General features: G+C 34.6%; 2 protein-coding genes across 2 annotated transcripts; both read left to right on the forward strand.

Annotated features, from left to right (window-relative positions):
* Window positions 1-865: 865 nt before the first annotated feature.
* Window positions 866-9,465, forward strand: LOC120336240 (uncharacterized). The gene is made up of 7 exons (XM_078110261.1): window positions 866-1,540; window positions 2,217-2,438; window positions 2,913-3,104; window positions 4,421-4,624; window positions 5,306-5,434; window positions 5,720-5,861; window positions 6,415-9,465. Exons 1-7 carry the CDS (start codon window positions 1,474-1,476, stop codon window positions 6,590-6,592), a joined length of 1,134 nt encoding a protein of 377 aa, XP_077966387.1. The 5' UTR covers window positions 866-1,473; the 3' UTR covers window positions 6,593-9,465.
* A 7,443-nt stretch (window positions 9,466-16,908) lies between these two features.
* LOC120335960 (uncharacterized) lies at window positions 16,909-21,403 on the forward strand. The gene is made up of 4 exons (XM_039403572.2): window positions 16,909-18,075; window positions 18,873-19,026; window positions 19,876-20,033; window positions 21,180-21,403. The coding sequence occupies exons 1-4, from the start codon at window positions 16,950-16,952 to the stop codon at window positions 21,278-21,280; spliced, it is 1,539 nt and encodes a 512-aa protein (XP_039259506.2). The 5' UTR covers window positions 16,909-16,949; the 3' UTR covers window positions 21,281-21,403.
* The last annotated feature ends 1,911 nt before the right edge of the window (window positions 21,404-23,314 follow it).

Below are 23,314 nucleotides of genomic sequence, written 5' to 3' on the forward strand. Positions count from 1 at the left end.
TATGTAAATTATTTCTGTTCGTTATATTACTCTGAGTGCAAACAATTTTTTTAGTCATATCAATAAATTTTCGTCAAAAAGAATAAATTGTAGTTATCAAGTCTGTCAATGTAGAGCAGAGGCGTGCAACATACGGCCCGCGGGCCACAGCACGGCCCGCGGTACCTATTTACGTGGCCCGCCACTGACTTCATATCCTAATAATTCAAAAACTTCTTCTGAATTGTAACGGCATCATTGGCATTTTTGACTACGGTGTAAGTCTATAAGACTTCATCACACTGCGATTCAATTTCGTCAACAGTACCGGTATTGTGACAAACCCCCCATTGCTGCAGCATATTTTGCATTGTATGAAAACTGCCTTGTTCTGGCAGTGGTACGTGATCTTACTTTATGGCTGCAGGTTATTATGCGAAAAAGCTTAACAAAGTTCAAATGTCTACCAAATGTCTAAGAAAAGGAAATATGAATATGAAAGGCGCAAGATATCAGATATCTCAGTAATCACCTACCTAATTAATAAATTGATTGTACGTGCTCTTCCATTTAATAAATTATTCATAAAAATAATGAGTTTTTCGATGGTCTGGCCCCCGGTATCACTATAATTGTAGTTTGTTGCCCATTGCGCTAAACAATTGCACGTCCCTGATGTGGAGCATTTCGATTTCTGTCGATTTTTAACCGGGCCTTGACTAATACCACAACTACAGTACCACAATCGCTTGATGAGTAATATCGAAATATACTATGATAGATGTTCAGTGTAGGAAGTGCTGACGAAAGCTCATATTATAGTAACAATATATCGATAGAAGCATCATTCATTCTTGCTTTTCGTCGTGGCGCTGTGTCATGTCCGTCGAGGCTGTTTCGTTATATATTGATTCATTATTGAGTAATATTATATCACAACCAGATCAGTAAGTTTATCATGTTCTATTCAATATATAAAAACTTTCTAAAAGGTTATGGTGTGATTAGCTAGTATGCTGTCCTCATTCTACATTCAAAGGTCTTCGACCATCGTAAGGTATAGTAGTCAGTGTTTTTCTCCCTAAGGCTGAGGCAAAAGATATCGCATTTATGTTAAGGCATGTTATGCAAAGTTTGTCAAACGTGAGTGGAAAAAATTTGGACCATTTAAAATGTGAGGCGGAGAAACACAATATTAAGAAAAATGGAATAAGGCAGCGCTAGGACTAATACTAGGCAGTACTAATTTGTTCAAGTCCATACGATGAATACAACCAGAAAATTGGTCTGAATGATGAAGTTTGTTAACGGTTGCTAAAATTTTGTTGTCACGTCCTCGTTGATATTTTGCTCATTAGTCAATATTAGGGAAGTAATCAAGGAAGTCGATGCTCGATGATTAATACATTCACATATTATAATAGCTATTAACGCAAGGGTAACGTACACACCAAAGAAAGTCTACTGATTTTGTGGAAGTTATCGGTGGTAAGCATGTACATGATGATGGCAAAAATTACATTGGTATTGACTACATTATTTCTTCTAATCAGCCAAAAAGGTAAGAAAAAATTTTTTTTCTCGTAATATCAGTTGATAAAGATATTCGAAAAATATAACAAAAAAGTTTAAAATACTTCAGAACTTAATTTGCGTGATAGAATTCAAAAGAAAATTGTAAATATAACCAGGCTCATGTTTAATATTTAGTATCAACGGAATGGGACCTTACTAAGTTGTTCGTCCCTCGTTTCCACCAAAAGGGTTATTGGTTGTTCAATTAGAATCTAATATTGAGATTAATCGCTAGTTCGCGGGTATAAGGTGCATTTTTACCATTCAGGATTGATTTGAAATGTAAAAATGTTACTTATCAATCGTTGTCAATTGGCATCTCAGTCTTTATGATACCAATTTCTTGAGTGGTTAAAGATTGTATTTTTCGTCAGAAGGTCATGAGTTATTTCAAATATTTGAACATCGCTCTCTTTTTAGTAAATTGCTAGTGCTTTGAGCAAACTTTTATATAATTTCAAATTATAGTTATGTGATTAATATTATATATGATGGAGGGATTCATGGGGTCGAGCGAACCCGTTCTTGGAATAACGTGATATCAGCGAACCTGATGTAATTTTTCAGAGCTTGTAAGCCTGGAAAGGTTTTTTTTTTAAATGAAAAAATTTGTTGTTAGTGAGTTCGACACAAAATATAACCTATTTGTACGTCAATAACAGGCAGCTTTACAGGCGGACAAAATATCTGCTCAGAAAATGGAACATCAGTTGTGATTAATGACACTCTAGGAACAATACATGTCCCGAGCATATATGTACCTGAGAACGATCAAACAAATAAAGCTTGTTATTGGCGGTTTGAGCCGGTTAATAAAACCTATGGTGTTGAGCTATCAGTGGATATAGACGACGGTCAAGGGGAAGTTAAAATAGATCTCATAGGTGAGAGCTTATTTTAGAATAAGAACACGTACAGACAGGACCAAATAATGTTTTAGTTTTACTATTCTGCTGTACTATGCACACTTCTACTATTCTATGCAAGTTACATCGAGATTTTCTAAGTAGGTAAAAAATTTGAAGATTCAAAAGTGATTATTTTAAAATAATGAAAGTGTGCTACTAATTACCCAATCGTGAATTCGCAGTTACGAATTTTGTGAGAATAATTAGCTTATTGGACTTATACTGTTAATGTAATACGGTTCACTTAAATGCCTGTCTTCTACACTTCTCCCACCATTTTGTCCATTGCGGATGAGTTTCCAATCTGTCTATGGCTGTTAGATAACCGATTAGATAACCAGATATCCGAGGCTTGCAGACAGATTGGATGTGATTTTCCACATAATAAAGCCCTATTATCGACTGAAATATTTATTTACTATTGTTCCATCTATTCACTACTTTAAACAGATCAAGAAATTAGAGAAACTGCATGTGCAGAAGATGGCTATTGCTCAGAGTACTACGAATACAAAGACAAACAATATCATGGTATCTGCTTTAGAGAATGGTCATGGCTTATTTGGCGGTACTGGACGCGCGAATACTGTTTAGTAGATGGAACGTCGAAAAAGTCGAGATGTATCCCATGTGAGGGTAGTGGTAAGTTATTGATTATATCAGCGGTTCCCAATCTTTTTAAAAATCATCCTAATTTGGCCTATTTTGGAACTCTTTGTTCCTCTGACACAGTGGTTCTCAACCTGTTACAGACCGCGTACCACTTTACTGTTTTTTTACTATGGCCGCGTACCACCGACAAAGCCCCTTTTTTGGAGTGAGAAAAAGACACCAGAAACGTGCTATGGGAGTATTTTATAATGTGGCACTACATCCCTTGTGGCGTAACATGCAAAACGGACAAAAACATGCCCATATCGCTTCATTTAAGGTGGGCAATAGCGGGCGAGGGCGATCTCTAAAGTCAAGGACTGGTAGCGCACCAGCGCTATAGACGTTTCCCCGACCATTAACCCCGGAAAAATTATCCCTATACTTTACTATTGCAAACTTTATACTTATTCTGAGAGTGTTTTGATGTGTTGGCGCATATAAACCGGTTTACGTGTTTGAAACCATCATTTGTATTGAAATTAATCAACCATGTGCCGTTTGCAGGTACTGATATATATAGCTAAGTTTAGCCTTGTTTATCGCAGCATTTGCGAGATTCATTTTTAATTACTGCAACTAAATTAAAGCTCCGCGGAAGACATAATGACAACTAAGTTAATGAATTCACAATTCTTTTTTTGAAACACAACTGAAAACTGACAATATCACCCAAAACTACAAAACCGAGGCAATGTTTGCAACCATGCTTGAATATCTGTTTGGGCGACAAAAGTGTCTGAGCGGCTGGTTGCAAAAATTGCAATTGTTCCCTGTTGCGTCATTATTGACTTATTGCTGATTGGTTATAGTTACGAAAATAAACAAAGAAACTGAAGCTTGGGAAAACATCCATAAACGCTCAGCGAATACATACAGCAGGGAAGATAAAACGTTGCCGGCATATTTTAGCCAACTGAAAGGCTAATTGCAACTTGCAATAGTTCAAATCTGCTCGCGTACCACTTGAAAAGCTCCCGCGTACCACATGTTGCTCTAACACTATAAAATTATGCTTCCGATATTTGTTCAATCTTATATAGATCCTAAGCTAGTGTTTTTTAAGCTCCAATACCTTTTGTAGAATGTAACACACACATATTAGTAATACCAAAGAACAAAGGAATATTAGTGATACAAATGCAAATACAGGGCAAAATTTCTCCCCGAGCACATCGAAAATCACCACCGGCTCGAATTCTCCCTGGTGTAGGAAAGTTGGAGAATATCGTTGAATTTCACGAGTGAGAATGCAACATTCTATTTGTAAATTTTCAAAGACTAATTTCATTTTATGTTGCTTGCAGGTTCAACGAATCTCAAACACGGAAAAAAGTATTGCTATAACAATTGTGGAGCAGAGTTTGAATCAAGTGAAAATTGTGATGAGGAACTAAAACAAAGAAATGTTGATGCGTTTATTATGTACAGCAACACCAATTTGGAAAATTCATTTAATATAACGTACAATATAATACCGTGTGCGAAAAGCGACTCAGTTATATCCACAGGTGATTTTTCAGCCTTCTTCCCAAACCTAAAACAGTCTGAATTTCTTTTTGGGAAATTTTTTCAAAATATTTTAAGATATCTAAGTTTTGTTGTTGAAAATATCCATTTTCTGGACCGGATGTTAACCTTTGACGAAACCCTGACAAAGGGAGTCACATAGTAGAAAAGGTTATTAATCCTTTGGAATAGCGTGACGAATTAGTTCTAGTGCGTTGAGTTGAATTACTATTTATCTATGAATGACACTGAATTCATGATAAAATGATAATTAGTAAGAAAGAGTAATTTGGTTGAAAATCAGTGAAGTTGTTGAATAATTTTTTCAACGATAACTCATAGTTATCACTTGATTAGCATGTATGGTAAGTATCAATAATGGGTATTTTTTTATTCCAGTAGTGTAATTAGCCTACATAGAGTTTTACTAGTTTTTTTCATCTTTGAGTGATAATTATAACAACATTTAATTATGTCTTAAAACATTTAAACAAATTCAGCGTTGATGTAGTTTGAGCTTCCGTCGCTTGTATAGTACACCTTGATTTAAATACAGTAACCCTGAGTAATAAGCAAAGGAAAGTATAAGTGCTGCGGTACGCGTTCGAAAAGCGAAATTATTTATCATATATCTACAAGCTATTCTTACACACATTGTAACTCATGTCGTTTCCTAATTTAAGCTACAACGGCCGCGAAAACTACCATTGACACAACGATAACACAAGAGACTGCGGTTCATGAAAATATAACCTCGTTGACTCAACAAACAATTTCAGAGCATTCAACAGAAACGAAGAGTTCACAGGAAGGTGAACAAATTTGAATACTACCTCCATTATTCTATCACTGCTGTCATGGCAAGTTATTTGGAATAATTCTCCCAATATTTTCGGTACATGAATGTCTACCAACAGCGCCAGTATTAAATTTCACGATAAAATTTCTTACATTTATAAAATTTTACTCAACTATTATTTATTCAGAAAATTAAAAATTCTTGTAAAATCTTTACAAAATCTTTGTTACCTAATTTTATGAGCTTCACTAGATTTTAGCATATTTTTTGTATATCAATATATTTTTATTCTTGATAGCGACTACGCCACCTACCGGGACCGCAGCAGACATGGACGCCGGAAAGCAAACAGGGAATAAAACACTAACCATCGTCTTACCAATCATTGGGGCAATACTGATTATATTGCTCATCATAGTGGCAGTTATTGTGATTAAACGGTGAGCATTTTTTTCTGTAATTAAAATATCGAATTTAAATTTTGGGATTGGTGATGGACCCACCCCCGCACCGACTATTAATTGAGCGATAGAAAAGTTCTAATTGACATGTATTTCAGTATTATTTGCAACCCATGCAACCGTTCGACCACTGACATACCATACATAGTATGTGTACCAGGTTAGGGTTCAGGTTACTTCCCCAGTATGTTCTAAATATATTAGCGCGTTTTGATTTCCAATATTGCTAAAATTTAAACCGAAAATGATTTCATTCGATGTTGGATTCAGTATTGAATTTTGTTTATATATACCTGATGTGCTTTAAGTTTCCTGTACTTTCCTGGCCTCGAAAATAAAATACCGTGTTTGAATTGCGATGACGTTTTTGACCTAAGCATTACTCAGTGACGAGTATACAGGCACAAAACGGTGACTCATCCTTTTTCACGTAAATTCATGAGCTATGCCTGATGTTATTTCAATAGTTTTTCCTCCTAGGAGGTAGAACATACTCTTTACTTTCATAATAACTTTTTAATTTATGTCACAGAAGGAGACATCTGAATGCATTATCGAGTGCAAAGACGACGGTTAACAACGCGTATGAACAAACTAATTTCGATCAAGCAGAAACAAGTCCAGAAATGGTTGATAATATATTGTACGATTCACTACAACAACAGAATGAAAAAATAGAAGTTGAAAATGAATTGTATGGAAGTGCGTGATCACTCCAACTCGAGGACATAAAAATTTATATTGAAGATTTGATGTTTTACGAGTGTCGGCATTAAGGGCAATATTTAGCAAACTGAATGAAAAGATGATCATGAATGAAACAAGAAAAACTGCCTGTCTGTCAAAATAATTTATTTATCCTGACCAAGGACATATTATGTATTCTGATTTGCTTGTTCACTTTGACCACTTGTCCCGCAATATATAACTACCTAGAACATGAGTGACAAGGCAAGTGGAGCAATGTGGAGTGTAATCATTTGGACCAGAGGTGTGCAACCTATAATACAGAAGAGTCAAATACAATAATAACATAGGCATTCTAGTAGTTGCAAGCACAAAAATATTGTTGAGTAATCTTATGACATGCTCTGTTCGTTTTTCACAAGCTAGATTTTTCGGGATTATAACGTCCGTCATAGGCATAGATAATGAATAAGACTCAAAGTAATTGAAATTACTCGTAGTACCAGTTTAAAGTGAATAAAAACTAGTTTCGCGGGCCGCACACCATTCAAAATTGGCACTTCTACGCGGGCCACACAGTTTTTCCTCACGGGCTGCAGGCTGCAGGTTGCACACCCCTGATTTAGACCTTCATGGCATTGTCTATTAGACAAATTTTAAACTGAATAATAACCGTAATCATGAAAATCTATATATGCTAAAATTAATGAGCATTAATGGGTTACCATATTATCACATTCGCTAGCAGGAAATGGAGTTTGGAATTTTTTTATCCAACCTCCAACCACAATTTTATTGCACTTGTTGGAACTACGAAACCACCAGTGCCGGATTTACCATGATGTAGAGTAGACTGAAGCCTATGAGTCTCAAGCCTTAGGGGTCTCGACATTCAATTTTGAACTTCATTCAATTTGAGTAGTTTCTAAATCGTAAAGGCTTGTTCCAGAATAAAACCGGTTTGAATTATAAAACTGATATTTGTTTGATGTTTTAATCAGATTAATAATTCTTTTTCCTCACTATTTACCGTTTTTCAGATCAAATCCTCAAATACCGTCGTACAAATGAATTTGAAAAACTCCACTTCCTTAGTCCTAAAAAATAAAATATGTTAATGATTATTTCAAAAATGGAATAAAAATTTTATTTATCAGTTTTTATTTATTTAACAAAAATTAGGCCAATTTGATTTAAGAACTCATAATGAGGTCATAATGTATGTAAATAACGTCAAAATGGACCTCACAAATGGCACGGCTTAGGCCTCTCATCGTCTAAATCCCGCCTGGAAACCACCATTTATTGAGAAAAGGAATTTTTACTTGGACTTACCTAAAAAATTTGAAGCATTCTCTCGGGATGGGGTGAAAAACGATTTAATTTTTTGGTTTTAACAATTTGGAGGAAATCTATAACATTGGTTGGCACTGTTGCAGTAATATTCACATTAATTTGACTGTTTCATTTTTTGAGAAACGCTTTTTATGCAAGTATTGTACCGAGTATATGCATGGTGGTTACTGGCAATTTCGAAGCTTTTCATGTGTATATGCCAAAAAGTTGACGTTGTATTGTTACCGCCTTCAAACGAGAGTGAGAAAATTGTTTTTTTCTATTAGTTCGAATTTAGATTTAAATATATTTGAATTAAAAAAAAACAGGCCATGGGTAGTTGGTTTGTAAACAAGAAATGCCGCCATGCGAAAGACTATCTAATTTCCAACATACTTGTGATTATTTGATATGTAATCTACTTTAATTATTTTGATTCTAGAAAAGCTTCCTTTCGTCTCCACAAAAAAATATTCTCATGTTATTACAAATGCACCATATGCATTTTTTATTGTGATTCCACTTTTTATTGTTTTTTTAATGTTCAAAAAAATTGATGATTGAGGTAAAGTGGTAAAGTTTGATTCTATGCAAGTGTTGAATTGTCAACACGATGTCAACTGACTTTTGCTTCCTTTGGCAAAACAAATTTACTCGAGGAAAAGTATTAGAAAATTTTTTTTTTTGTGCTTTTTTTATTTGATGGGTCTAACATTAAATATTTAATAAATCCGAATCATTTTTTGTTTCGTTTTGTGTATCTGTCACTGAAATGAAGGTACTCTCGTAGTGTTTGTACCAGGATAGGGTTAGGCCATAATTTTTTTCCGATTTTCTCTTATTTTAAATATGTTACGAGTTCGGAGAATGTCTGTGTTAGCCAAGTGAATATATCCCCTGCCTATAGGTTTCAATCCCTTTACGCTACTCAATGTAAAGTAGACGAACAGAATTACTTATCTCCATATTGGTACACGGTACACTTCTAGAGCACCGAAATGGAATTGATGAAAAGGCATTTATTTCACATCTTTTTTTCTGAAGTGTATAAAAATAAATTATTCATAATGTCATATTTAGACATTCGCGGCTTATATCAATGTAAATATCATGTTTTCATGAAAGCAAAACCGGGTTTGAAAATCCCCCGAGAGGAAATAAAATGCTCAACGAATACTATTATTTCAATAGTACCCTATATATTTGGCTGTTTACGTTATTCGATCTTTTTGCTATAAGCATTTACTTTCATGTCGTGCGGAGCGATTTTCACTTAAACTTTGAACGAAAAAGCCACACTTGTTAAAGTGTACAATAACCTTTTTTTGAAGTGAAATATATAGCCTATTACTCCGCAAAACTATATACTCTAAAGGTGGATCAAATGTGTATGGCAAATTTACATTGACAATTTTGCATTTGAAATTTCAAAATGTGTAATACTCTGATATGATATCAATTTATGTGCTTTTCAGTTTATCAGATGTAATTCGTAATAAATTTATCGTTTTTTTTATTTTGGTATTTCACAATGTTGCACCCAGCATGATGCCTACACTATTATTATGCTACTCACAATTACTCAATAAAAATTCAGAAAATATAGTTAGATAACATATCGATAAAATATTAAATGGTGATGAACATATGCAAACTAGTCATTTTATAGTAAATCTGAATGCAGCAGGTTCTGGGAAATTAGGTATTTAGACTCTTTGTCTATTGGCATATATAGGGTAGGTGAACATCATCATCTAAATTTATGTGAAAACAAGGAAATGACTGCTTCGACTAATATTCATTCTATCTGCTGACTTATAATATTAAAATACCTTTGGACATGAAACAACTTTTCCGGTATATTGAATTGTGGTGTTGTTTGTTCGTTCCCGTCTATTTTAGGACAAGCCAACAAGTTATTAATTTAATCGAAAATTTCTTATTCACTTCCCCCATGTGTTTTAATGAATTTTCTTGTTGGACACAGCTCGGGAATGTACTAACATATTAAACTGAAATTGTATCGGGGCTTACGTACACTGTTGTTTCGCGAATTAACATGTTTCCATTTTCCATCAAAATAGAATTAGAGATGAGTTTGTCGTTTAGTTATATTTGGCGCTATTTGCTGGATGGATGTTGGAATAACTCCTTTTTCGAGTATTGGGAATTTCTTGAAAATGTCAAAATTTTTCTAAAGTAAGCTCAAATTGGATTGCAGGAATCCGCCAGAGATTTCGAGACTAAAACTTTGCTAGATTTTGTGCACTGAAATTGAATCATGATATAATTACCTAATACGTAAGGAATTCATTCCTTTTGAAAACTTTGCGTAATACCAATATAGTATTCTTGTAGACTCAATCACAATTGAAAAAGCATCCATGCCACTCACTCACATGGCTTTTTAATAAGCCATTATTGCTTGTCTTATCTCTTCCATATTTATATATATACCCTACGAGATCACATAAAAAATTAAATGGTACTATTACACTTTTATCATATCAAAAACATCAAATTTTAGCGCTGCAAGCGTTTAAAATGCTCAGTAAACTAATCGCTCTTTTGGGTTTCTGTAGAATATTTTGACTATTTTATCGTCATTGTAAGCTCCGATTACGACTTCACAGACTTGATTCTATAACGCTCACTTTTTAAACCTTGCCACGTCTCTCAAGTTTTCAGATAAATAGAGTAAATATAAATCGCACAACTTACCTCAAAATTGTTTTACATTACCGTAAACTCTTAATAGTGTGCTTGTTACTATTGATTTTTCCTATCAAGAATCGATGCTTTTAAAAATAGGTAAATGTTTCATGTATTTAAGTATGACAGTATTTATATATTTTATCCGTTACGGAAAGTTCATTATTGTAGATAGTTTTTTTTTATTACTAACTGGCCAATTACATAGTCTGTTCATAGCGGTTTGCTATGTACTGTCATAATAGATCCAGTTAGTTACCTTTTTAGGTATGTATGATAATAAAATCTGAAATTTAGATATGCTTTACTCCAGAAAGTAGAAAAAAATTGCCATTTCATTGCTCATTTTTGATCGTTTGAAAATCCCTAAATTTGCAAAATGTACTTTTATGTATTGGGTAATTTTGCTGGTTTTTGTTAGCATCGTAACACCGTACTAATAAAACGAGTGTTATTGATTGAAAGCTGACACCTAAAATCTGGCTTACCCACCGCAATTGATAATGCGACAACGATTGAATAAATTAAAATTAGCAGTCCCCGCAGCCTGGTAGAAGGAAGAGTAGCACATGGAGGATTGCTGAATTACAAATAGTGTCCTTTATAGATGACAGAGATTTATGTATAGTACATGGTTTAAAAGTTCCATATTAGATGCTGCTGGTTTGAAGAAGTCTAACTTCGGTCAGGCACAACGTTACAAAAATACATGTTGATCAAATCTTTTGTGCTTGATTAAATAGAATAGTCGTCTTTATTTTTTGCTACAGCATCCGTGCATTATTCGCATACGGATCCAATAGCGCAAAGGCAAGAGCAAGAAAAGATGGTAGTTAGTCTTGTGTAAACCCAAGTGATAGTTACTTTGAATTAGACGAAGAGAGTTATGTATAACAAAATGAGTTTTGTGAGAGATCAACGAAGGTTATCATTTTGACAATCCAAATTAAAAAGTCGTATTCGTTTCATTTAATAGATCTAAGATCCGAAGTTTTTAACGAAACAAAGTCTGGTCATTGCATTAGCAAAGCAAAAGAGTAGCACAGCGTTATAAAATTGTTAGAGGTAAACATTTTAGAGTTGTCCCCAATGATATCAATCATACGTCGAGAACACTACGGCATGCAAGCTAAACCATTCAACTGATTGATATAATCACTTAATTATTGATGTTTACCTCATAACGTATCAGTTCTTTTCTTTTCGTTTTTTGATGTTTCTCTAAGCAGTACGAAGTCTATTTTTACTACAGTACCTCCAAAGCTTAATCACCGTATATTAGAATAAAATTGTTTAACACAACGGGATTGTCAAAATTATTATATATTTATATATTTTTGTAAAAAATATTATTTATTTTAAAGTTATAAATTATTTGATTTGAATAAAATAGCACTGTTTTTAAAAAAAAATTGCCTCAAGACGGTTACAATGTGATTTTCCTCATGAAACAATATTAACTGAATATATCGTGCAAGAGAATAAATAATTCGTACAGTAAAAACCAAACAGGGTCTTCGCATCATTTTCAGAAAATGCAGATGGGCGTAGTTTAGTATATAGGCCTATATGGCTGGTTTCAAACTGTGACAGGTGGCTATGTCTTACTCGCAATTGAGTTAAACATTGTTATAAAGATCATAGGTGCCGACTGAATTTTAGTTTATAATTTTCACTATAAGCTTGGCATAAACATTAAATTAATAGTAATTTACGCTAATGACCAAACATATTTCTTGTCACAATTTTGATTAAATCTTAAGTGGGAAATATATCATATCAAGTATATACAAATACAATTTAAAACATAGTTCATTGGATCAAACCTCAAATTCAAGGCTTCACTACACGGACAATACTATTTAGAATTCCCCCGTGGTGTAACATTGATAAGCGGTAATTTTTATATGAGATGAGTTCGTATTGAATTACTTCAAAAAGCTAGGTAATATAAATACGTTTAATGCAAAAACAAATTTTTGAAAACCATGAAAGACAATTTAAAATTCAAACGAAAATTTCGATACCCGTGAAACGTTCTTTGGGAATTCCTGACACAACAAATTCTACGCATAAATGTTACGAGCGTCAAATTGTATGTTTCACGGGAATCTGAGGATCAAAGTGATACAATTGAAGGTTCTATTTTAGTACGCCGAACCTTCTAAATATTCTGTAAGTTTTCCGCCTTTAAAGATAGATTATAAAATTAATCAGGAAGTCAAACAGGAAGTAAGTCAGTAGGTTAACAGATGCATTTTGTATTATTCAGCACAATTGAATGAAAAAGTTGTTGACAATGTCAAAATTTGACATCCACATCCATTTAATGGATCAATGAACACTTTTGCAAAATGGCGCTTCAGAAGTGTATGTACCAATATGGAGGTAACTAATTTTTTTCGCCTACTCTATAACTTGGTATAACCAAGTGGTATACAGGAACTGAAACCTATGGGCAGGGTATATTCATTTGGCTAACACATACAGAAACCGAACTCGTAATAGAACTAAAATATTCTCAGCTAAGGAAAGCTTAAGGAAAATGGAAAAAATCATGGCTTAACCCTAAAATGGTGCATATACTACGGGAGTACTCTTTTAGTAACAATTAAAATGGTGCTAGCGTCTTTTTTCTTCGCAAAAGTGATTCAACTAATGAACGCTTGTAATACTTACCTCTTTCAGCTGTGTTTGAAGGAATATTTCACCCATATTGTGAACCAATTTATATTCATTCATTAAATGTTGCTGGAAATAAGACCGTTAATTAAACAACCAAAAGCAGCGCGTGTCACAAGCAGCAACATTGTTAGACGGATATTCACGTATGAACTGGAATGTAATCTACCTTATCAGGTTTGCATTTCATACAATTGATGAACAACGAGATTTACTTGTGAGGAGTATTAAGCATTTCCAATCAATAGTTTACAATCCAATCAATAGACAACAAAATTGTCTTAATTTTTGAAGTGTTTTTGTCTTGAAATATCAAAAAGAAAAAATATTAACCTGATGATTAAGATTAAAAACCTTGAATTATTAGAAATTGTTTAAAGCCGTTTTGTTACGTAATTTATACGTCACAATTAAATATTTATTCGGGATAAACTGTAAAGCTAATTCACAACAATTTTTTGATAATGATTCGTAAACAAAGTTAAGCCACGTTGGCGCGATAATGTATTGATCAACAAGTATCAATATCAGCAGTACCCTACTTAGCAAAAATAATATTTAAATTTGAAAAATCGATACGATTTAAGTAGGAGACATAAAAGAGGCAAAATGGCTACAGTGATATAGTGTTTGTTCACAGGCTTATTTGATAGTAATGCATGCACACAACTGACTGGTACTAAGCAAAAGACCCAGTTTAGTCAATGTTTTGAATGTCTATGCCACCTGTTCCTAACCGATGGGCATGTACCACTGCTGGGCCACAGAGACATATTTGGGTGGGCAACAACCTATCAAAAATTTCTATGGTTATTGAAAGATTTAGTTTCATTTATAGTATAGGTTCCATGCAAATAAATAATTAGAGTGACTTTTAATTTGTATTCAATGCCTCGATGAAGTTCTTGTGTGGAAGTAGAAATGTCGGAATATTACACCGTTTTGCCAACACCAGTCCGGCTTTATATATTCTCAACATGAATATACCTGTTGACAATGATATACGTTGTACATTAGTTGCACTTTATTGTTCACTTACTCGTTGTGCATCGCCGAATCTCCTTCCTAGAGGAAACGCACCTCAATTAAAAACAATAGTCAATCAATTATCCGAAAGTGGTTCCCTTAAATAGTATCGATCGATTGTAACGCGCGTTAAGATGCTCGTTTGATTAACTAAAGTTAATCTGTTAAAGATTAAATCAGGATTACAATTAACAAAAAGACGTTTGTCGCAAGAGGTTTAATAAAAGTTAATATTGATTCTGACTTTACGAAAAGCTGTTGATCTTGTTTACAATGAAAAATGCGGAAAGTAAGGCAGTCGTTTTTATGGTAAATGCAATGATGCAAAAAATTTCAACGCGTTATTTTTGGCCTAAACGTTAAAGTTTTTACACAATTTTTAAAAGATCAATTCAAGATATTGTTATAACTGTAGATCCGTCGATAGAATATAAAAAATTGTAGAAATTTAGTATTACTTTCAAAATGGAAACTGTAATCATTTATAGTATATTTTTTATTCAATGGAACACTCGTATGCTAGGAAGTTGTATTTTGATTGTCCAAATTTTTAGTATATCTAGTATATTAAATATAAATAACGAAAGACTCGTATTTTAGCAAGTTGTCTTCAGTTCTTCAAATTTAAATACAAAAACTACCAGGAAGTGTTTCTTGCCTATTCTTACCGAAATCGAAAAATAGTGCTGGTTGTGATGAATTGGCCTTGGCTGTTCTTTCGCGATTCGATCGATGAAGTAAAACCAATATTGTCGGCCATATTAATAACTAAGACATTAAATATTTAGAATTACCTATCTATGCAAATAGTTAATATATTGCAGAGTTGAGTATTTAGTTTATAGAAAAATCGGTACTCCCGTAGTATATGTACCAGGTTAGGTTCAGGCCATAGTTTGGTTACGATTTTTCGTAAGCTTTCCGGTTGAACTGAGAATATTTTAGTTCTATTACAAGATCGGGGACTGTCTGTGTTAGCCAAGTGAATATACCCCCTGCCCATAGATTTCAGTACCTTTATACGACTTGATGTAAAGTAAGTGAACAAAATTAGTTATCTCCATACTGTTTTATATGCTTCGAAATAGCCGAACAATCAAGGTCTTCATAATATATGAGAGATAAACAAAATATTGTAGATCAATGTATAACTATCTTGAGTTGGGAAAATTGTTGAATTTTAATTCTTAACATTTTAAGACGAGGACGCTCAGAGAACGTTCATACCTAGTAGCATTGAAATCGAAAAATAAGTGAGTGTTTGTGCTATGTTCATCATAATGAATATGTAACATTTCCAGTTATTTCGCCTCCATTGATTTAGTAACCCCAATATTATTGGCCATAATAATAACCACGACCATTTTAATTATTTTGAATTAACCGGCAATACAAATAGGTAATATATTACCAATGTTACCAAAGTCAAATTTTTGATTTCCCAATAGCAGTAAAGGTCAACCTCTATGAGCCACGAATAAAAAGCTTGGGAACCACTGGTCCATACTCCATACAAACCTTTTTGCTATTGTATGCGTTAACGGATTATGAAACGAACAGTAACCTTTCAAATGATATTGATTATCACTTAATGGAATTGCAGTTTTCTTATAACTTTTCAATGTGGCCTAATGATACAATACGTCCCTTGTGTGCTGCACAATATTGAGCCGACTCGTAGGAGGTTCACGATTTTATTAGCTTGATAGTGAATGACAGAATAAAATACAACAAACTGATACTTGGCAACCATTTGGCGTTGTTGGAACTTTTAGGTGGGGGGACAGAAATAGGAAAAATATTATGGTAAATTATCTATTATTCTCGGTGTATCCTTTTGTATGAATGAAATAATTGTAATATGTACCAAGTATGCTTATAATGGAGTTATATTGAAGTAGTTTCACAAGTGGGAACCAGAGACAGGAATTTTTTAGTTCTCTTTGGAAATAATTGGGTAGAATGCAATTAAATAATTGACTTTCACGCACAGTGGTACACAGAGGAAGCAAATAAATTTCTATTCTTTCTCCAGGTATCTTGTTATTCTCATAGTATCTTGTTGTACAAACTTTGAAAATAAATAAATAGGGGTCATCAATTATGCTTATAATTGATTAAAGTTAGAAGTAAAAATAATTGGTAATTGTCTCATTGAGTCATTTCATATAGACTTGATATTTAAATACTGTAGTTTGGCTTCATCATGTTTATATTCATGCCTTGAGCAAGAACAAATATGCTAGTACAAATAGAAAATCCATCTAGAAATATTTATTTGTATTTTATTGTAGCGGAACTATATAAGAAAAAAGTATTTTTATTTTATGAAGCATTTAATTGTTAGCAATATATATATCGAATAATTATTTGATTTGAATAATACGAATAATTGCCAGATACGGATTCTCGAAGTATAAAGTAGACAAGGAGAAATGACCTGCAGTTTTATACACATTCTCCAAATACTTCCCTTATCCGTATATTTGATTTGACTTACATTTATTTAGCACAAAATCGAAATCTTCTTTTTGCTCAAATAACAAACTAATTCTTAATCAAAACGCCTTTATTACAATCTTTTTTAAAGTAAATAGATACTATTATAAACTCTATCTATCATTAATGTATCTAAGTTCATTTGCGGGAGACAAAATATGCATCGAGGCAAACAAACTTTGGAAAAAACCTCAAGAAAAAAAGATAACGAACATAAACCAACGAGAAGCGCAACACGTGCTTCCGAAGAGCGACGGCCGTGATATGACAAACGGGATAGACAAAGAAACTATATCGGATATATGTAAAGAACGGTATTTTAGCCACAATCCAGATGCCATAATATCCAAAAATATTAACAAACATGATAGAACTTTACAAACAATAAAAGTCGAACTCGTTCCAATCGAAATGTTCCATAAAATGTGTATTACAAAATCAAGTGAATCCTGTCCATCTGCCACAAGTAGTTTTGCAAATGAACGGAATTGTGAAAAGAGACAAAGTTGTAGCGAGAAAGGAAAATCAAACCCGAAGAGAATGGAATCGACAGGACAATGGGTTAAAAGCCAAACTGATTTTAATAATAATAATAACAAACATATTGATAAATATATTTGGAGGCTGCCAAAGGAGAGAACCAGTGACGCCCAAGACAACCAACTTCCAAAAATAATAAAAGAACTATGTACCAAAAACTTTCCCTCTGATTCTCAGGGCACTTACCTACACACACATAACAGAGTTGATGTGGTCCATAGGTCATTGCCAACACGTAACGAAATGCTATATAAACAGTCTCGCAAGTATTACGCTGAAAGAACAAGATATATATCTTCTTTGCAACCTCGTGAAATAAATAGGTTTCGAGTCTTGGACAGACAACCCATTCACAATAAATATCCACTTAACACTGTCTCTCAGTGCAGAGTAAACATTAATTCAAAACCAAAATTATTGAACGAATGTCGTAAGGATTATATTCAACAACCAATGAATCGAAGGATATACGAAATTTCAAATGGACATCAACGACGAGCTATAAAAGCAAGATCAGCTTCTCCGGTAAGACTGAAGCGGTCAAATACATCAACAAAGTCTTTGTTCGATCCTTGGGTAACTCTTGGAATTTGTTTTTGTTTGGACAACGATTCTGATGATTCCGATAGCGAGGACGAAGAAACGGAAAATGCGCAAACGTCAAGAGCGAAGGGAACACAAAAGGCTCGAGACACTTCAAGCGATGACGACGGTAGGCAGAAAAACATGTAGCTAGCTTAGCATCGTGCTAAGCGTTAGGAATACGCTCGCCACCGCATCTCTAATTACCCTGCGTGGGGTTCGCAGTTTCGAATCCCATGCGGGGGCGGTTATGTGCGAGAGGATTGATGGACTCCTCGCCGCCGTAGGGTGGTTTACGTAACCGCTGGTCGGTTACGGCTTCCTCCACCATCAAGCCCATGCTTCCGAAAACAAATAACTGGCTGACTAATCCCATAACCGACCTGGACTGGTGAACAGACGAGAGGCCGTGGTTCGCCATATTATCCCGGGATAAATATGTAAATCCTAATAGAGCTATAATAACAACCCTCGATTTTTTATAAGTTCCTGTTTGCCATTTCTCCGCTCTGACTTTGACATGCAGCCATGCCTATGACTTGCAACAGGAACAAGAATTGCTCCAGAATTTATGTTTTCCGTCTGTAAAACGATAAATAATGATAGCTAATAATAACGCTAGTAATGATGGAATTAAATGAATATTTAGGTATATAATAGCAATGAAATAAGAATATTTTATCAACTATTCTCTGTGAAACCAATATGCTATGTTTTCATATGAAGAACACGCGTTTCAATTCAATATAAACATGAGTGCATAAATTTTTCAATTATTACATAAGTCAGAGAATAGATAAATTTAATTTCTTCATTGTCGTAAGCAGTAGCCGTTTTATATTTATCTCACTATCTCTTGAAGCAAAATTCGAAAGTGTTGTCTCAAGAACCTAATTATGAATAATTCCTTATAAATCTGACTTTCAGGTGGCAGCGACACAGACCTAGACGACGATATATCAGAGACAGACAGCAAACTGGGCGACAGTGTCGCTTCAACGCCAAGTGCTCAAAACGGCAGTGATGGCGGAGATGATTCTGATTCGGGTTCGGAAGAGTTTGACGGAGAAAGCTTTGCTAGGTTTGGGCTACTCACATCTAATTGCATTAGCACGCGTTAAAGCACAAAATTTTCTTACAGAACAGCTGAGCGAGACGGAGTTTTTACTGACAATCGACTTTTTTCCAATGTTTAGTATATCATTTGCATTGGAGAAAACATTTAAAACTCATCTTTTGTTATGCCATGCGTAATTCTAAAAAGCAATTAATTAAAAACGCTGACTGAAAAATCACAAATTTGCTTTCAAGTTATAAATCGCGAAACCAAACCGCGAAACCGTTGAATCAAACCAAACCCGGAGATATCGGTATGGACGGTACGAAAAATACTCTGTTTTAGACTTCGTGTCCATATCTGTGAGCTCTTGATTATACGACTCTCACGGCCTTTGTTTCGAACAAGTAGCATTGCAGGCAGTCTTTAATATATATTTAGGGATTCAATAAAATCGTTGAGAAAACGGGAATTTTTCCAAAACATCCTGGGTGAATTAGCGGGAAAGAGATTTGATTACGAAATGTGAAATCTGCAATGCCAACTCTTAAGATTCAATCGCTAAGACGCATAGCCTGGACATGCCCTCCATAAATTCTTACGCCTTCTCAGTACCATTTTTTGCTATTCTGCTATTCTTAAACGATTTACTGAAAACATTACTTTTCCTGGCTTGCTATGAATAATCTTTTCATCTAATGAGCGAATCGAGTTATATGAAACAGAGATTCTTTAAGAAATTGTTAGATATAAGTGGCCGCTATTATCTAACATTGTTCGGGGCAAATAAGACGATTAAGCGTCATATTAGGCTCTTGGCCTCATATTACGCTCTTGGCCCGTGTCATGATTTGTTCATTCTACGTTCTGCAGTTCAGCCTACGAGGAGGAGGTGATGGAAATAGAAGACACAATGCAAGGAATTGGAGGATTCTATGACGATGACAACGATGATGATGGAGGAGATCGTGGAATCGGGGATGAACTGGGAAATGAGAGTCATGGAGATTCTGAGGATTTTTATTACGAAGGTTTGGGAGTCAAGACTTTACAATGCGAGACACTTTAAATACGTCGATCAAACCGCTATTATCATTATTGTGAACAAATATGAGAATATATGAGTATATATAAATGATGATAAATAAACTTTGAAAATGAAATCTAAATGTGATTAAAAAGTGGAAACTTACTATGCTGGTCGGTTGATTCGCCAAAGCCATACTCACGGACAACAACAGTAATACGAAGCTAAAGTGCCCGATCTTCTAACATACAATTAGAACTTGGAAAGTCCGATCGCGAAAACCAGCGCTTGCTCATAGCGGCTTTGGTTGTCCAGCAAGACCATGTCCAAACTTGTTTTCCCGCATTTGTGTACGTTCGATTTTTACTGATTGGAAGAAATTAACCTGACTAGGTTTGATAGAAATTGGGAAGCAAAATGTCTACGAAATATCCCACCGCTAGATGGGGCCTTCCGGGTACAAAATTATTCTCTGAAATTTCCAATTTTGTTAATTCATAGGTTAGAACCTTGGGTGTCTCTGCTTGATAACCAGTTTTGGCCTAGTGGCTTCCCCAGTAATTCTGTTCAATTCTTTTTTATTTGTGTACGATTCGTTTTTTCAACTGGTTGGGAAAAAATATACTTGGCTTGACTTATGTGAAACGTGTCAGTGTAATCGATGAAACTTGGATTCGTTACAACAAGAACAAGTTTCGTAATTTGCTTGCACATGATTGATAGTAAGCACTATTTCTCATTGACCAATTGTTGTTAAATATCTGCCCAATACTCATCTCCAGATGATAAAATTTAGATGACGATTGTAATAAAAATCCGGATACTCCCATAGTGTGTGTACCAGGTTAGGGTTAGGCCACAATTTTATTTCGATTTCCTTATTATAGTTCTATTGCGAGTTCGGGGACTGTCTGTGTTAGCCAAGTGAATATATCGCCTGCCCATAGGCTTCTGTTCATTCACATAACTTGATGTAAAGTAGGCGAACAAAATTAATTACCTCCATATTGGTACACACACACCTGGAGTGCCCAAATCCGTGCATCTCATGGTCTGCTTTCTTCTCTTACATGTATCACTATTGTATATAATATGCCATATTATAGATAAGTTAAATCAACCTGAATATGGAATATTAATATTCTTTTAGATTCCGATGAAACGACAGCTCTTTATTACGGTTTAGACGATGTGGACACGATTGCTGAAGAAGACCAGTTCGATTTATATGAAATATATAACTACTTTTAAACATTTCTAATCGAATGTAAAATGAATTGATGTCATGTTGTAATAAATCCTAATTTTGTAATATTGTGTACATTTTTGATTTATATATTTCCCCAATTTCTATTTTTCAGCACCCTGGGGACAGGGAAAATTTACGTTTTCTTTAAAGCCAAGTACTTGTGCAAGAAAAATACGGTGTACTCTTACTCAGAAAAATATATAAAAAAAAATACAGAAATCAGTTTCAGTAGTACTGGTCATTCGAATCGTTTCGAAACGGGAAAAATTTACGTTTTCTTTAGAGCCAAGCACTTGTGCAAGAAAAATACGGTGTACTCTTACTCAGAAAAATATATAAAAAAAATACAAAAATCATGCAAAATGTTTGGAATAAATAAGCAGTTTTTGATTACTCCGAATTTCTCAGGTTCGAATGGAATCCACGCCGCATTAGGGTGGTTCAAATCAATCGCTGGTGCGTTACGGCTTATTCCACCATCAAGTCCATTAAATTGAAACAAATTACCAGTGGCATGACGAGTGGCCTGCACAACTCAAATGAACGAAAGGTCCGCAACCTAAAAAACAATTGTTCATGAGCCGCAAGTTATCATAATTGCCGTTATAACTTTTATTTTCGTAATATAGCGTGTAAACAGTGTTATTCGACACAACCAGCTTCAATGAGATATGTTGCATGGCTGTAACGGTAGCATATCACCGTGTAGCTATCTTGGTCACTATGGTAACACACCGTCGCAAAAAGTCAGCCATTACGCCCTGCAGTTGCATTATCGATACTTCCATTGCAACGGCCGGTTTCACAAATAAGTATGCTCGCCAAGTCTCTAAAACCCTCAAAATATTCATTCTGTGTGCTGTAAGCTGCGATACTCTCATGAAACACGTAAAAAAACTTAATTTCATAACAGAAATTCATGGATTAAACATAAAATATTAAATAACGAAAATGCGTCCTACCTTGACGGAAATCAAACCAAGAAGATAAAACGGCGTGTAAAAACACGGTCACTCGAGCAGAGGTGCTCGGAATCAAACATGAATAGCCAATTCTGACTCATTGGGCAATATATCAGTCAAAGCCATGACTCTGACTCTACAAAGTTCTGGGACCTCCTGGAGTATGCGCACCTGAACTTGAACTCAGGTTGTGTACCAGATCAGGGTTCAGGTTGTGCGACATCTTGGTGCGTATACTTCAGGAGTACCAAGTTCTGTATACGCCACCAAAACAACGTTTAAATTCCATCTCCTATAACTTTCTCAATTAAACAGTAATATTCCTAATTACTCTCATCACGAGTTCAAGTGGAGATAAGCTAAGGATCAGGCGTCACAGTTAATTCCCAGATATCAGGTGAACAAGCTTAATGACATGTGTGTTGTAGATTACCAGTGATGAAACCCTATTTTCAGTCCCGTTGCTAAACAAGCTAACACATGTTTATTCTGTAGTTTTTTGGGTTTTTTTTGGTGGTGGGTTTCATGCAGTAGTGCAGTATTCCGAACCTTTTTCCAAGTGACAGGAAATATTTAAAATATCTAAAATCCAAGGATATACTGAAATACTGGACGGTATGTAATGCATCCCTTACATGGTCACAAAATTAATTAACTAATACAAAAAAAATGTTGTTACATAAAATTTATTTCCCCAAAATTTAACTCAACGAAAAAGCTGCGCTTATTTGCCATAAACGAGTTTTGAAATCGTGGTGTCGCTAACTTAATAAAGTAACTATAGTAGTAACTATAGTAACTATAAATTCCTGTTAAAAAAACAAGCGTCCCAATGAAATTTTCAGGCGGCCCATTTTTGGGTTTCGACCCATGGGATGGGAAAAACTGCAGTAATGCGAACCGTTCTCAAAATGTGGCGATAATCAGCGAACCCGTTCTTGGTTTTATTTTAGACGCCAGACGACCGCAGAGAATAATTAACGTCCACCGCAGCTGAGGACTGGCGTTATACTAGCCGGTTATAAATTAGATATATGTAAAACGTGTAATTCTAATGTAGTTTGCGTAGTGACA

Source organism: Styela clava, chromosome 2 (genome assembly GCF_964204865.1).
Source record: "Styela clava chromosome 2, kaStyClav1.hap1.2, whole genome shotgun sequence".
Taxonomy (NCBI): domain Eukaryota; kingdom Metazoa; phylum Chordata; class Ascidiacea; order Stolidobranchia; family Styelidae; genus Styela; species Styela clava.

Excerpts from the sequence above, each read along its gene's own strand:
- LOC120336240 (XM_078110261.1), top strand. The coding sequence starts at position 1,474 with ATGTACATGATGATGGCAAAAATTACATTGGTATTGACTACATTATTT. Across the intron at positions 3,105-4,420 it reads TATCCCATGTGAGGGTAGTG|GTTCAACGAATCTCAAACAC; the intron begins GTAAGTTATTGA and ends TGTTGCTTGCAG. Across the intron at positions 5,862-6,414 it reads GCAGTTATTGTGATTAAACG|AAGGAGACATCTGAATGCAT; the intron begins GTGAGCATTTTT and ends TTTATGTCACAG.
- LOC120335960 (XM_039403572.2), top strand. The coding sequence starts at position 16,950 with ATGTATCTAAGTTCATTTGCGGGAGACAAAATATGCATCGAGGCAAAC. Across the intron at positions 18,076-18,872 it reads CACTTCAAGCGATGACGACG|GTGGCAGCGACACAGACCTA; the intron begins GTAGGCAGAAAA and ends TCTGACTTTCAG. Across the intron at positions 20,034-21,179 it reads TGAGGATTTTTATTACGAAG|ATTCCGATGAAACGACAGCT; the intron begins GTTTGGGAGTCA and ends ATATTCTTTTAG.